Source organism: Oryza brachyantha, chromosome 6 (assembly GCF_000231095.2).
Source record: "Oryza brachyantha chromosome 6, ObraRS2, whole genome shotgun sequence".
Classification (NCBI taxonomy): Eukaryota; Viridiplantae; Streptophyta; class Magnoliopsida; order Poales; family Poaceae; genus Oryza; species Oryza brachyantha.
Window position 1 is genome coordinate 4,952,798 of NC_023168.2, and position 16,594 is coordinate 4,969,391.

A 16,594-nucleotide genomic window follows, 5' to 3' on the forward strand; every position below is an offset into this window, starting at 1 on the left:
CATTCATCCACACAAAGACATACCAACATTGTGAGAAGAACACAGTATATATTGTACTGATTGGTAAATGTTAGAAAACAAAAAAGGTAAATCTGCAACGGATCCCACAAGTTCTCAACTAATACCACTACACATGATTAAATTTCACCCAAATTAGTTAATCATATCGACAAAACAAGCTAGCTAGTTCTCTCAGCTCCTTTCATTAATTCAGATTGATTTAATTAATACAAAGCCAAAGAGAGATAAACACGAACACATATTGCTGTGCCGCTTCACTGATTTATACCAGCGAAAAGCGTACGTACATACGCACGTAGGCGCAGGGAAGAGGAGAGGAAAAAAAAAGACAAATACGTATATATATACGTACATAACCAAGCATGTACGTATACAAAGCTCACGTGCGTATACACGGTACATGCATACACGTATAAAGCTCTAGCTCTGCATCTTCTTTTCTCGAGCAGAGCGGGCAGTATACATGCACATGTACGTATACCACACGCGTACGTACATACACCGTACATATACTTTTGACTGGGTAGTAGTACAAACAATGGCTTCCCGCGCTCGTGCACGTGCGTACGTACGTACGTACGTTACGTACGCGTGCAGTACATACATACAGGTATAGTATACGTATAGTAGTAGCAGTACGTACACTACGCCGGCCGTACGTACCGCGCCGCGCCGCCGGCCGCCGGCGAGGAGGGCGATCGTAGATTAGACGTTGTCGAACTCGTCGGCGGCGATGGACTGGCTCTGCAGGCGGCGGAGCTTGAAGGAGGAGAGCTTCTGGGCCCCGTCCTTGCCGGCGGCGCCGGGCGCCTCCTCGAAGCGGATGTAGGTGTAGACCCAGGCGCCGGAGAGGGTGCCGGCAACGGGGCCGAGGAAGTAGATCCACAGGCCCGTGTAGACGTTGCTGGCCACCGCCGGCGCCAGCGTCCTCGCCGGGTTCATCGACCCTCCCGACACCGGCCTGCAAATTCCACTCGCGTATTTTTCGCCGCGTCGATCAATTAGCTAGCTAGTCATGATTAACATGTATGCATGATCTCTCACTCATCATCTACTGGTTAATTATTTTCTTATTAATTTTTTTTTGCCCTTGAAAATATTGGGAGTCAAGCTGTGTCCTTGTAGCTATACGGTCAGGAGTGATGCATCTAAGTGTCAGAAGGTCCAACGAATGGATCACTAGTCCGTGTTAGCAAAGTCGTTTGGTGATGAGGTACATATATAAACAGTGTCATGGTTAAGCTACTGGCTAAAATACATGCAAGCGTATATGCAACCCTAGACTTAATTTGCATCGATCTGTGGGTACGTTGAATTAACCTAACTAGCTATAATATGCCTTGGGTTTGGCCCTGCTCTACGTCAGTGTGCATCACCTTGTAAAAAAAAAGATGGATGGTGCTTTAAATTCTCCGAAGAAAAAAACAGCGAAGATTCTAGCCAAAGAATGTCGTCAGCGAAGCAAAAATTTCCAGGTTTCGTTGGAAATCGACAGTGGTAGCTACCCACTAGATGCAGCGTACTATCAGTACTACTAAATACTTTGACTACTACGGTTAATCAATTAAACTGGGTAAGTCTTAATTAGTTAATCCTTCCTAAGTTTTACTACAGCTAGCTCGATCGTGGTCATTAGTAATTTATTTATTAATTACCCTGCGAAGATCGACGTAATGCAAACCGCGGAACCGACCGCTAACCCCGCCAACTCACCCACCTGCAGCAGCCAGAATTCAAACCAAAATCGATCAGAAATCAGCACTGAAAAATTCAGAATCAAAAGGAGATCGATCGAAAAGCTGTAAATACAAATAGAAATTTACCGCTCTGGAGTCGGTGGCGACGGCGCAGGTGACGAACATCATGTTGAAGGTGACAACGATCTCGATGACGAGGGCGTGCCAGTGCGGCCCCGTCGGCGTCGTCGTCCCCAGCACCTCGATCGGGTACAGCACCGCTCGCAGCACGAACGCCGCGCACATCGCCCCCGTGAACTGCGCCGCCCAGTAGAACGGCACCTGCCATCACCACCACCATCACCACGACGACGAGTAAACACCACATTCACACACCCACGAATACGTCCGAGATCGAGACCCTAGCCTCGATCTCGGTTTCTCTCGGTACGAGATGATTTTATATATACTTTTACTTGGAGACTATGAAACGCAACTCAACCCAACCAGAGGGCAAGCTGGCCAAGGAATGATTGTTTGAGATTTATTTAAACGAAAAGTTCAACAACATATTTATAAATAAAAAATCGTTTGTAAATAAAAATTTTATATACATGTTCTGATCAGAAAATAAACTATGATAAAAGTTTTAAAAATTTATATTTTAAAAATATAAGTAGAAGTAAAAAAAGACGGGTTTGCCTGTTTACCTCGTCCTTTGCACCACCGGGCCGTATAGCGCGACGTACGTGGTGCGCTATTGCTAGCTCCATGATCGTGATGTGACCGCGAACGCAATGCACGCCGCTCGCGAAGGATCGATCAACTGGATCGATCGATCATCAACCGATCGAGACATCGATCGGGATAGTAGCTAGAGAAAAAAAAACACTAAAAAGCCTACGAATCTTTCGGATTCTTCTTGAAACTCTAGCTTAATCCTTGCATCGATCGATCGCTGAATGAATCGTATCTATCTATCTATTTCTGGGCATCACTCAGATTGATCAGGCCGGCCATGCAACATGGCTGCAGCAGCAGCAGCTGGCTGGCTGCATGGGCAAGTTGGGCCAGATCGATGGAGTTGCAAGTAGCTAGCCAGAGCCAGCTAGGTAGCTAGCCCTGCTGCTTGGCCATGCTCGCGTGTGGTGAGAATGGAATGGCACGCAAGCGCAAGCATCTCTACACATATCGCATCGGAATCTGTCGCCGAAAGGGCTGGTCGATCTGCAAGCGAAGCTAGCGGCCGGCGTGGTTTCACGGCAGAGATTGACCGTGATCCTGAAGCATATATACATAGCAGTAGTACAGTGGAAGAAATCAAACGTTATATTTACAAATACAAAATAATTTATAAGTAAAACTTCTATATATATATATATGAGTGAAAAAATAAATTATGATAAAAAAGCCTAAAATCTAATTCAAATTTAAGATTAAAAACTCAAATTTTAATTTATACACGTAAAGCACGCATAAGCGAAAAGATGGGCTAACGCGCACTTGTTAATTCCTTTCGTCTCTAAGCATATATGCATGTGAGACGTCTGGTTATCTACGTTCGTCGTTTATGTTAAATGAATGTAGTTAGCTGCAACAAGATAAGGTAGCTATAGGGGTTGTGTCTATGGTTTGGCTGATTCCAAAATTCCACTTTGATGTCATTGTTGGCACGGTCGATGGTTTGATTGATTAGTTGAGGTACGTGGCATTATATTTGTTCCCTACAAGCAAGAACAGCTTCCAATAATTGGGATACATTGTTAGTTTGCTCCGGACTCGGGAGCAAGACGTACCGTATATATATTAGTGTATCGTTTATATAATTAAGGTGATCAGTGATCAAAATCACATGGCTAGCTAACCAAATGGAACCATGCGAATGTCAAAGCCCACTCTTTGGTTGGTACGTGATGTGGGTGGTTGGGATTAGTGGCAACTGATTGAGGCTTTCGAGGTAAGCCAAATTAATTATGGGCTAATTAATCATGGGAGGGTTATGCATCAAGTTGCCTTATCCTTCTCATCTAAAAAGCTAATTAGTACTACTGTTTGTCTTATTCTTATTCTTCTATTTTTTTTTCTAATTCATGTTCTTTTTGTATTATCTAGAGCTTTGGTTCGATCTGATATACGATGGGCTTGCTCACATGTTGTGCTTAGCCTAGCATGTTGCCAGTAATGCCAGTTATTGTACGTTTGTCAGCTTGCTAATGCTCATGCATGCTACCGACCTGACGCCAGACTAGGAAAGGCCAAATATGCTGCGGCTGAAAATATATTTTATATTTCGGAAAGAAAAATAGAAAAAATATTTTTATCACATCATTTTGAGCTAGCCCTATATATTTATCAACTTGTGTGTCCTAGCTATATACTTGATAACAGGGGAACTGTTTGGTTGGCTGCTACGAATATGTTCAGTTGTCAGAAGGTTATATATATGCGCATCGTCCATGTGTAGAGTGCATATATTGGAGTAGTTATATACATATTGATATTTTACTTATCTTGGTCTCTATTAATAATTAATCTGCATCGACCATGCATGTGATTAATTTTCAAGGAGTGGTCAGATGCCAGGTAGGCTCCAAACTTTTGCTTAATTAAGAGGTCACTAATTCCTGTGCACGTATACAACATGTTGACAACTAAGTTATGCTACATATATATATATATATATATATATATATATATATATATATATACTCTTCGGCTATTCGAAGCGTTCTCGAATACACAAATTAAAAAAGATTTAAAAAGTGCCTTCATGGAAATGATGTTAGCATATCATAGAAAATAGTTTTCAAAAGAAAGAGATAATAACTGAAAAAATAATTACCATGATTTTGATCAAAGAATCTTGGTAGTAGCGTATATATAGTTGGATATAGAAAATACGAAGGATATATCGATCTTAATTAATTAGTATAGTAACAATTAGTTAGAACTCAGCCCCATTAATGGAAGCTCTTTTTTTTTTAATTTTCATCAAGAACAAACACTTGAAAAAGAAAGAAAGCAATCCACGAAGAATCAGAAAAGAAATAAAATAAAGGAAGAAAGAAAGGGAAAGGAGGTACGAAAAATGGAGATTGAAGGAGGTGCATGGGTGCATGAGTGATGTGTAGCTAAGTTACCTGAATCCAGGGGAAATGCCGGAAGCAGGCGAAGGAGAGGGTGACGGCCGGGTTCATGTGGGCGCCGGAGATGTGGCCGGTGGCGTAGATCATGACGGTGACGATGAGCCCCCCGGCCACCGACTGCCCCAGCTGCGAGATGCGCTTCATGTCCTCGCCGTAGATGGACGCCGCCCCGCACGTCACGAACACCAGCAGGAACGTCGCCACCACCTCCGATATCACCTGCCACCCACCACACACACCCACACAAAGCAGCTCAGCTTCTTCCTCCTCTTGATCTTCTTCTTGTTCTTGATTAGTTTGCTAGCTCGATCTGATCGATCGATCATGCGTCTCGTTGCTAGCGATCGAGCTAACTGTTGTGTGTTACCTTCTTGAGGAGGTGAGGAGGGAAGATGTCGGCGAGGGACTTCTCGGGGTAGTACACGCTGGGCACGGCGGAGACGCTCTGCACGGTGGAGAGGTCATGGATCTCGTTCGAGTAATTCACCCGAGAGTTGGTCCTCGACGGCGCTGTCGATGCTGCCATGGCGACCGACTGATCGATCTCTCTCCCAAGTCCCAACACAGCGCGCCTAGCTAGCTAGCTAGCTTCCGGCCGGTGCAGGGTGGCGAGCGAGAGAGAGAGTAGCGAGGAGGCTCGATCAGCTGCTAGCTGCTGCTGCTTGCCTGGTCTCCTCTCCGCAGCGGGGGAGGAGACGTATTTATAGCCGGGCGGGCGGGCGCACGCACCGAACCGGAGGCGACGACCAACGCAGCGCGCGAGGGGGGGAGGGGGGTGTAGAGGCGCCGTCGCCCTCCCGCGGAGGGAGACGACACACGACAGGTGGTAGGCGCCACCCGCGTGCCCCCACGCTCCACTGCGCGCCTCCTTTGCGTTTGTGGCCGCGGGGGCGCGCAGGCCGGCGTCTGTGTGGCGGTGGGCGAGAGCTGAGAGAGACGAGAGGAGAGGAGAGGAGGGGAGGGAGCTAGCCGCGCGCACGCCACGTACGGCGGAGATGGCCGGCCGGACAGACTACTGTACGCGCAGTGGGGGCCGGAAAATTTTACCGTGGCGATCGATCGAGGTGACCCACCGGCCGGGCACGGGCTACAGTGGTGTCACTGCTACGAAAGACGACCCCCTCGTCAAATTACGTAGTCAATCGTGAGAAAAAAAAAGATATAATCCACCTGTAAAAACTTATTCAGCAGCAGCTCTATGCGTACACGATCATACGTACGACTAACGGCAGCGCGCGAGCGCTATGCGTACGACGATCGCACGTACGACTAACGGCAGCGCGCGTAGCGGCAAAACACGGCGATGGCAAAACGTTCGGCACATAACGGCAAAACGCTGACCGTTAAATGGATGTGATGTGATTGTTTCACAAAACATGTGGTTGTTTCAAACATAGTGTAAATGGAGATGTTGTTCATTAACTAGAGCTAGTACGCTTACTTGTGGGATAATTATGCCATAGGATTGTTGCACGGGGTGTGGTACATGTGCTTTACATTGGTCATATCGTCCACAGGATCATACATGTGTCGTTCTCTCTTAGACATGCTAAATTTTATCGATATTTTATGAGTTTATTGCATGCCTACTCGTTTCGCTTCTACTTATGTTTATAATTTAAAATTTAAATTTTTAACCTTAAATTTAGAGTTAATTTTGTGGATTTTCCATCGTAGTCTATTTTCCATCCTTGCTTTTATATTGCGATCTAGAGGCCAAGACTGAAAAATAAACTATGATAAAAAAAACACTGAAATCTAGTCTCAATTTAAGGTCAGAAATTTAAATTTTGCCTTTCAAGCATAGGCTGAAGTGAAAAGATGAAGGTGTCAAACAAGGGTCTAATCTCAAGCTGAGGTTTTGCTTCAACCTTACAGCCTTTAGGTAAGCTCAATTTAAGAAAGCTCGTTATCAGGATAGCATGTGTATCCAGAGAGACACATCTCATAAAGAAACAAACATATTTATAATTGTGGATACTGTCCACATTTTGGTAAGAGAACATGAAAACTTACAAGTTTAGGTATAAGCTCCAAATCAACCCATGGTGTGTGTGTGTATATATATATATATAATTTAGAGAGAGTAAACTTCTCGTGTACCTCAAAACCGAAAAACAAAAAAAATGTCAAAGTTTAGATGGATAGGATGACTGCAAGATCCATGCAATACCCATAGCTCTACCTCCCTTCTCTTCCTCATCAACAATCGTCGTCACATTTCTCTGCTTAATCCACCTCAGTGCCACTCTCTTCCCTCCCATGCCACTTCCATTGCCTCGCCAGTGCTAGAAATTGCCAATTGCGAATGAGGTTAAACCAGACCGGCCACCTCTTCCCCCTCCTCTCTCTCTTTGCCTCCCTTCTCTTACCTCTTAATCCTTACAGATATGATGCCCCTGCTATTGACCTCATGCACCGTCCTCTTTCTAGCCTTGTGGCTTCGGCGATGCCACCGCCACTTCTCTTCCATAGCTAGTCCAACACTGTCCTAAACCTCCCTCTAACCTTATTGCCCGTCTTCCATAGCTAGTCCAATATTGTCCCAAACCTCCCTCTAACCTTATTGCCTCTACCATCCATCACTTCCCAACCTTAAAATCGTAATCCATAGGATCTCTATCAGAATTCTAGTGCCACCAGCGAAAAAGAAGACGAAGAGATCATTGACGATCTTGCCATCGTTGTTGCATATAAGCCCTAGATGCCACCTCCCTCTTCTTTCTCTCCTCTCTTCTAGTATCAATGCTCTCACTTGTCTATTCTGCCATCTTTGTCAACCCGCCGTAGAAAATAGGTGCTCATCAAAGAAAAGGAGGAATATCCTAAAAATATGTGAAAGTTTCATGTTACTCAAATCTAACTGACTTGCATATATATCTTCAGAATTACTGGCCCACTAACTACTACAACAGAATTAATGTTTTCCTACTCACCCCTTCAGAAGAATTCGAACCACCTGCCATGGTTAAGTAATGGTGGGCTAGCACAGCAAAAATGCAGAGAGAAAATAATAGAACACTGTAGCAGACACATTATAATATTGATGTCGGCCTATAACAGGATTAATGTTTTCCTACTCACTCTTAAAAAGTGTGCATATGTACCAAACTACTTACATCGGAAATTGTATGCAGAAAAAAAACGGCAACACATCTCTACCCTCTTTCCCCTAACCCTGTGATCGTTGCTGACCGTTGTTCGTCGATCCAACGGCAGAGGTATCATCTGACCCAAAGGATTCATCGTTCCGTACACGTTCGATGATTAACCAGCTTATTTTAATCCCAACTGACCTGTTGTCGGACAGTGATTGGATCCAGGATACAGGGGTTTTGCATATTGGTTAGTTTTGAACTATACTTTATAATCTCATCTGCTTCTGTGACTATGTATAACCAGTAGCAAGTCAGAGTCGGATCATGTGAATGTACATCTGTTGCTTGCATGCCATCTAAATAGTAATAAAAAATTATAAAAATTTTTAATAAGATAGTTTAATATGAGTTATATCACTCCAACAAAATGCAAGTTTAAATTCAACTTTTACAAGTTGTAGCAAAAATAACAAAAATAATTATGAATATGTGTATACATAGTTTCAGTTTTGTTTGTTTTTTGCTACAACTTGTAGAAGTTGAATTTAAACGTGCATGTTTGTGGAGTGATATAAATCATATTAATCTATATTGTCAATTTTTTTATATTTTTAATGATTATTTAGATGACATGGCAAGCATATGGGTGTACCTACACCCCTACACCCATGTGCTAAAAACTGTTTCTCTCGTACGAGCATCTCATCACACGCAAGAACTTCCAAGCAGATGCTCTTGAGTCTTGATTGATGATCCAGAGTCCTAATAATGATCAGAATAATATACACTTTCTGCACAAAGGAAACCATGAATTAATTAATCTCGATCGATCTGTACCTGTTCTACGAAACTAGAACTTTTATACCGTGTGTTTCGGCACGGACATTGGTCAATGCGAGATTAAACATGGATTATATTCGAGTACACGCACTTTGTCGATCTCTTTGTCAGATTTGTTTAGGTACAAAGCTGAAAGAAACGAGCAAATTTATTATTTTTAAGAAAATATCTTGAGGTGTTAAATTTACGGCTAAAATTCTGGTAGCTTGATATACAAAGCAACTGGTGGTGTAACTCGAGCGTAAAATTGCTCGAATGGAAATAAAAGAAAATGGAACTATCTTGGACGTGTATATCGCTAGTTCATATATTGCTAGCTATAGCGCTCTCGATCGGCCTACGGGAGAAAGCGCGGCGGACGTCAGTGCCCCGTGACGCGCCGGCGAAACGGCGGCGACAACGACGAGGAGGAGGAGGAGCATCAGCAGCAAGTTGCATCCTAGCTAGCCGTCTAGAGTTTTTTATCGATCTGTTTGGATAGCAACCTCGAAAAAAGAGAGATCTTTTCTTCCAAGTATTTCTGCAGGTACATGACGACGCATCTGAAACAGGACGGCCGTACCTACGGCGGCGGCGACCGGACCGGGTGAACTCCGGCCGCCGGCGACATGTCTATACCCGCCGCACGTCGTACTGAATTACTGATGTAACGCTGTACATCAGTACATGCCCCTTGTCTGACGCCACCGACTGCACCACCCCAAAAAAAAAAAAATCAACGGCAACGACTCTGAATAATGTTTCAACTTCAACTCCGGCGCCTGCTCGCCAACGATCTCAATCAATCGAGCAGAGCAATCAATCTGTTGAGATGTAGCAGTAGCGCATTGCAGTAAGCGAATCAAGTCGAAGCAATCAATCTGTTTGTCAGATGTGGCTTGCAAGCACGCAGCGTTTCTTTGTTTCTCTTCGCATTGATCCGTTTTCAGGTTCAGAAAGGGATTAATCGGATCTGCTATGATCTTGCGAGTTAAGTAGTGGTACGGCTCGCCACTAACCACTCCACGTCTCTCTGATTTGCAGGCCAAAAGAAAATTTTTGCTCCCAACTCCCAAACGATTGTCGCATTCAGGCGTAGTTAACACACCGTGGTGTCAGCATTGACAAATGCTGCAATATGTGAAAGCCTCTCACATTCAGTTAACTTCACCATCTTTCCAAGCTTTTGGTTGTTCGCAACGCGAGGCTTCGACATTGAGCTTCGCCATTTTTCTCTCCTCTCGTTTCCGTAACAGTTGCAGGTACAAGCGAGCTTTATGGCATGCAGTGAGCTAGAGAAATAAATCAAAAGAAGAAGAAGAAGATAGAGGAGGTTCAGAGTCTGATAAATACAGCGTGTACCCACGTCTTTCTTCAGAGTTTTGAGTAAAAAGATCAAAGTCTCGGTCCTCTATCATCTGTCAGCCTCAGCAACTGAGACGCGCTGATCCGTGTTGTGAAAGTCAAGAGTTGAATACTACTACTACCACCAGCAGCTAGTACTTGAATGCCATCTTCAATGGCGTTGCCCGGCCATACGCATGGACCGCTGATCTGCCGAGTCAGCTCAAGAATTTGGATCCACTCCTGCATCGTCAGCTGACCAATGCATTGCCGTTCTCTAGCCACGCGAGCATAACCTAATAGGGTGTATAACTCTTAGAGGATGGCGCTAACGATACTGGCACAGTCATATTCAGTGTCGACACTAATAACATCGACGCGGTTAAAAAGGTTTATTCATGTAATAAGTTTTCAAAAATGACCAAGATAGCATAATTCCAGTCAGCAGCAGTACCCCAGTCCAGTACACTGACCAATGCAGGCAATGAGATGAGTAGTATACAGATTGGCCATTGCATTGACAGCTAGGAGGAGGATGCAGTTGTGCAGTGCTTGCGCCGGGGACCCTGCAAAATGCTCAGGCTAAGGCTGATGCATGCATCCTGATGCTGCAGTGTGCTGCTGCTATATCTGCAATGGCAAATCCACTTGGTTGAAGCTGGCCGGTGGGCAATGCAATGCAAGGCAACTCAAGCAGCTAGATGAGGGCATTAAGCAACTAGTAAGCACCTAAGCTGCCTCTTGGCTTAATGATGGTGTCCTCCATAGAGAGATTTCTGCAATGTGCTAGCTGCTGCTACTGTGCTACTGCCTGGGATTACCAGATCCATATTGATTGATTGGAAATGATCATCGTAGTCCTTAAACCTGCTTGATACCGGTGTCGGCCGGCCTACCAGCTGACAGAGTACATAGTGGCTTGTTGTTGAGGGAAGAACAAGCCCTCTGGCTTTGGTCAAGGGAAGAATAACTCCGGTAATAAATTGCCAGATTGCTAAGCTAGCTAGACTTTTTCTTGGCTGAACGCATGATATATCGATGGATCCCTTGTTAACATGCTGAGATGTTGCTATTCAATGACAAATGGTAGATCGAGTTCATCCTTTTGCTAAGTACAAGTAAAAGTGAAACAACTTATTAATGATTAAAAAATAATTTATAGGTATAAATTTTATATATGTGTTATTAGCGATATAAAAACAAAAGATGATAAATAAACTACGGTAAAAAAACCATAAAATGAACTTTAAATTTAAGCTTTAAAATTCTAATTTTGACTTATAAAAGCATAAGGAAAAACATGGGGTGGAAATTGGTTTACATCTCTTGTGGCTGACTGGTAGGTCTATCTAGAGTGCTTACTGAATCAAATAAATGTGTGAATGCACTTTCAATGTGTTTGTGATAATTTTGTTGCTCCCCACTACACGTGGTTCATGAGGTCGTGCCAATGGTAAATAAAGCTGAAGAGAGAAAAAAAAAACATTCTCCCTTTTGAAATATACTCCCACCAGTTCTATATTTTTTGTTATTTTGACTAATGGTGTGGTTAAACCTTTAAGACTTTAGTTATTAATAATTTTCAAAATATTTAGTTTGAAAACACTAAAACAACATGCATAGAGTACTTTAATAAAAAGTAAACATTTATTTATTGTTTTTATATATTAATAGAAAATTATAGTCAAAGATATATTGAAATACCCTGTCATTGTTCAAAACGTAAGAATTATTAAAATGGATAGGGTAGTATTTTTTAGCATTAAAATTTTATCTCAGAGTGTAGCAACTCATCCATTACTCAATCATCTCTACTAATCACAAACATTTTTCATTTAAGTTCTCTATTTACTTTCTGGGCTCGACCAATTATCACCACTCTCCATTTAATTTCACCCCTTCCTCCTTACCCTATTTTTTCGCTTCTGCTTATGCTTATAACCAAAAATTTGAATTTTCAATCTTAAATTTAGAGATGATTTTAAGAGTTTTTTTTACCGATGTTTATTTTCTAGCCTTGGCTTTTAGATCGATAAAATTATATATATATATATATATAAATTATATTCACAAATTATTTTTTATTTTTAAATATATCATTTGGCTTTAAAAGATGCTTATATTTCAGGACGGACGGATTATTTATTTTCTTGTGGGTGTTGGAAGGACAAGTGAAAGTTTTTTTGAGTAACTTTATCATCCTTAAGTAGGTACCAAGAGGTATCACTGTTTTCTATGTAAAATTTGGTACCTCTTCGTACTTTAGGTACTAGAATGTACCAAATTTTATATAGAAAAGAGTGGTTTTTAGATCGATAAAATTATGTATATAAAAATCATATTCATAAATTATTTTTTATTTTTAAATATATCAGTTAGCTATAAAAGATGGTTATATTTTAGGACGGGTGGATTATTTATTTTGCTTGTGGGTGTTGGAAGGACAAGTGAAAGTTTTTTTTTTTACCTTTGTCCGTAAGCAAAGCGTGAAGCGTGCATGCGTGGAAGGTCCGGCGCAACACATGAGACGCACTCACTCTGTCTAATTGGGAAAATCACATGTTTTAATCAAGCAAATATTGTTTATTTTTGACTTTTTTCCCCAGTGAGTGAAAGGGAAGTGACAGTTCCTCCTCCTAAGACCATGAAAGCATTAGCAAAAGGAGGTGGCATCCCTCTTTTTTCTCCTCTTCCATTATTGCCATCAAAGGACTTGATGACTGTGAGTGACGCATCGCATATGTTGGTGGTTCTAGGTAGCAGCTAATCTACCTTATTATTATGATGATGAATTGATGATGATTAGCTTGTTTTGTTTTTGTTATCATATATGTTCGTTTCAGAATTCTGTCACATACTAAAAAAACGATTAGGGTCCAGAGATTTGACACTGTTCGTTAGTTTACCACTAATTACTTGAAGTGGAGCACTGACAGAGACTCAGGGTCAATTAATCTCCTTTTTGGTTCCATCCATTTCAAAGATTAAGTATAAAAAAACACCTGTCTGAAGTGATTAAGGTTTGGAGGTGTAATTAAAAATAGCAATTGAACCCTGATTGAATTAAAAATAGCAATTGAACCCTGATTGAATAAGTTTTGCTGTAGTACTATATTCTTATACACTCTCGTCATGGTCCAATGGTTACAGTGAGTATAAACAGCTTCACAGGACCATCTTTGACCTATAATTTATTTTCTTAGTACTGGACCGGCCTATTGGAATGTTACTGGTCAACTATTGTAGAGACTCAATTGGCCATGTTGTACTAGCTAACTCTTCATATTTCATTTAATTAACACAATACTTATGAGACCCAAGTGGGGATCATTATTCATGAACCCTTTAATTGTTATTTCTACTCAAAGAGCGGCATTTTTCAAGGGAACAAATGGTCAAATATAATGGTCCTATCGATAATTATGTCTCATTTTTCTGATCATCAATATATGATGATGATGATGATGATGATGATAGGAAGTTTCTCTGCATCTATTTTTCCAGGAAAAGGTATGATGATTAGATATAGGAATACCAATATTCAATGCTTAATTGGGTGATCTCCTTTATCACCAGCAAAATGAACGCATTATTGAGACATGACATGGTCAGTTGCGAATTTCAGATTGCTATTCTAAGTTCATGGGAAAATACTGCACATACTTGTCACTGGTGTGGCTGGCTCTAATCTGGGTTTATTGAAAGTGGGTTAAATATTGTTAGACTAATCTGAACCAGTATGAAATCTGCTGATTTTCAGTTCAGGCTACGATTTTGTTCCTGAATTTTGGTCAGATATATAGCTTTCCCATCTTATAAGAACCTGCCATTTTGTGTCAAATTTGTTTCCTTAAACTGAATTCCCTGCAGACTCCGCATGCCTGTTTCGATCAATAAAGTTGGTTGACATACAATCAAGATAGTATCCAAAACCAAATCGAGATTAGAACTCCAAAAGAAATTAAAACTACAACAGGAAGGTAAACTCTAGGAGGCTCTTCTCATCTTTACACATTGCTCTGTTAGTCTGTTGCTCAGCAGGCCATTTCCAATCTCTCTTTACAAGTGTCAGAGAAGAAGAATAAACCTAGACCAGGGGTTCGATTCAAAGATCCAATCCAACCGATCTTGAAAGCACACGAGGCATGCGTCAATTAGCACCCAAAAACATGACAGTTGTAGCTACTGAAGCAGGCTTTGTCAGTGTTATCTACAGATGCAATGACCCTGACGTCCAATATAATCACCATATGGCTAACTTTTTGTCTGCATCAAACTGCATAATAATAATAACAAGGTGGTAGTAGTAGAAGTAAACTGGCAGTAGATAGATGATAGCTAGCTAGGCTCTTGTGCATGCAGGTGCACCTGGCTTGGTCGTGCTGTCTCAGCCATCGAATTTGTTGTTGGCCACACTGTAGGTATAGCTAGCTAAGTATGTATGTATGAATGTTCAGAGTAGGGTTCTTGGACACGCAATTACCGTGGTTATGTGGCCTTAAAACCACAGTAATTTCAGGCCTCTCAAACAGTCAAATACTACCTAAGATTCGGATTTGCATATCTGTTCTCCTATGAAACCGCATTGCGCGAGATGATAATGAGCAATGTCGACATGGTGATCACCCTAATTCATGCGCGATGTTGACCTAATTCTAGGCCCTCTCCTAGCTAGCATCTTGTGTCAACTTACAGTACATATATATGCAGCATGCATGCTTAGGCGCCTTCTTTGTTAGGGTTCAGAAGAGATCAGATCAGAAGGGAATTTCAGAGTGCTACAGGGCATCGATGTCACATTCGGGAAGTTTTTGCTTATGATCCCTGCATTATTAGTGGATCCTGTGGCCAATAATTCATCTCTTGATCGTTACGGCTAGCAGTAGCTTCGATGGCCATGCTCTCTACCTCTACCTCTACTTGGTGCCTTGGTAGGCAGAGGCAACGATGGCCATGGCCCATGCGTATCAAGTTTTTTTTTTCATGCTGCTGAGGATGAGGCCCAGCTTCAGGTGACGGTAGTGGAGCAATGTGTTTTTTTTCTTTTTTTTTTCCTCCCTTCTTTCCTATATATGACAAGACATGACACATGCCCCAATCATGATGAGACGTGTGCGGTCTGCTCAATTAGGCCCTCTTTTGGGGCCGTTCGCTCGCTTGTGATTTCGTTCTCGCTTGCTGAATCGAGATTTCTCCTCCTTTGGAGGACAACAACGTGTCGATGGGTGAGGATGTACATGCTTCTCCCAATACACCACCTTTTCCATGGTCACATTGCTCTCGTTTGGGCTCCTTTTTTCCCTCTCCATGCAAGCAGTGCATTCAGATCTGCTCCTAGTGTGTAGTGCTCCCTGGTTCACGCTTTTCTTCTTTCCTGAAGTCTCCGTGGTCCAAAAAAACCAATTTTTTTTCTTCTTCAGGCTAAGTTTCTCCGTTGACGAATGGCTTAGAATTAATACAGATACGAAATGCGATTCTAAATCCATCATCCGTATGTGTCTAATGGTCTACCATGACGTGAACAGTTGATCCCAGCGCATCAAATTTCTGAATATTTGCACCTGTACCAATGTACCATGGTTCGCGTGTTCGGCGAAACCCCGTGAAATTTTTGAGGTTTCGACGTGGGACGAAAACAGATTCTGTGTGGATTTTTGAATAGGTTTTTATTAAGAGTGAATTTCATCAAATTTTGGGAGTCATGTTAAATTGGAAACTTAGTCTCTTAAATAAACCAAATTCAAAATTTGCTTATACGAAGATTTGAACTTAGGATTTTGGGTTGCTACGGAGGTCACTGCAACCAACAGACTATATATTCTTTCGCAGGGCCTGAAAAATTATCCGTTTAATTTAGGTTTGTGGAATTTTTCGTGCTGTATTTTGGCGTGCAGCTCGTGCGATTATACGAACAGGCCAGGAGGAAGTTGCGTTGTATGACTTGTATCCAGCCAAGAAACAGGTGAGGAAAGGAAGCTGTCCTCTGTACTCCTCGTGCTAGCTCGTTAACGAACTGAAGAATATATGATGCATATCATCATTATCTTGAAAGAATATGTTAGGTACTCCCTCTATATTTTTTTATATGATACCGTTAACTTTTAAATCAACGTTTGACCGTTCTATCTTATTCAAAATTTATATCTAAATATGCAAAATTATAAATCATACCTAAAAAAAATATAATAATAAATCATATTATAATAAAATAATTAATAATTATATAATTTTTTAAATAAGACGAAAGATCAAACATGGACCTAGAAGTTAACAGCGTCATATAAAAAATATGGAGGAAGTATCTTAATTCTGCTAACCAGTTGACTAGTTGCATGCTGTGCCTGCTGCCAATTTTATTATTTTAGTCCAAGCAGGTGAGCTGAGTCAACTTAGTAAAAACATTGATGTGGAAATGCTTTTTCTTGGCTTCAAAAGACACGAACAACCTTTTCACCTGCTTTCTACGGATGATGCAATAAAACAAAAGCTA

At 41.6% G+C, this 16,594-nt stretch overlaps 1 protein-coding gene across 1 annotated transcript; it reads right to left on the bottom strand.

Annotated features, from left to right (window-relative positions):
- Positions 1-241: 241 nt before the first annotated feature.
- LOC102700246 (aquaporin NIP2-2) lies at positions 242-5,489 on the bottom strand. The gene is made up of 5 exons (XM_006655875.3): positions 5,211-5,489; positions 4,838-5,062; positions 1,845-2,039; positions 1,677-1,738; positions 242-982 (listed from the first exon to the last, which is right to left on the bottom strand). The coding sequence occupies exons 1-5, from the start codon at positions 5,367-5,369 to the stop codon at positions 727-729; spliced, it is 897 nt and encodes a 298-aa protein (XP_006655938.1). The 5' UTR covers positions 5,370-5,489; the 3' UTR covers positions 242-726.
- Between the last annotated feature and the right edge of the window lie 11,105 nt (positions 5,490-16,594).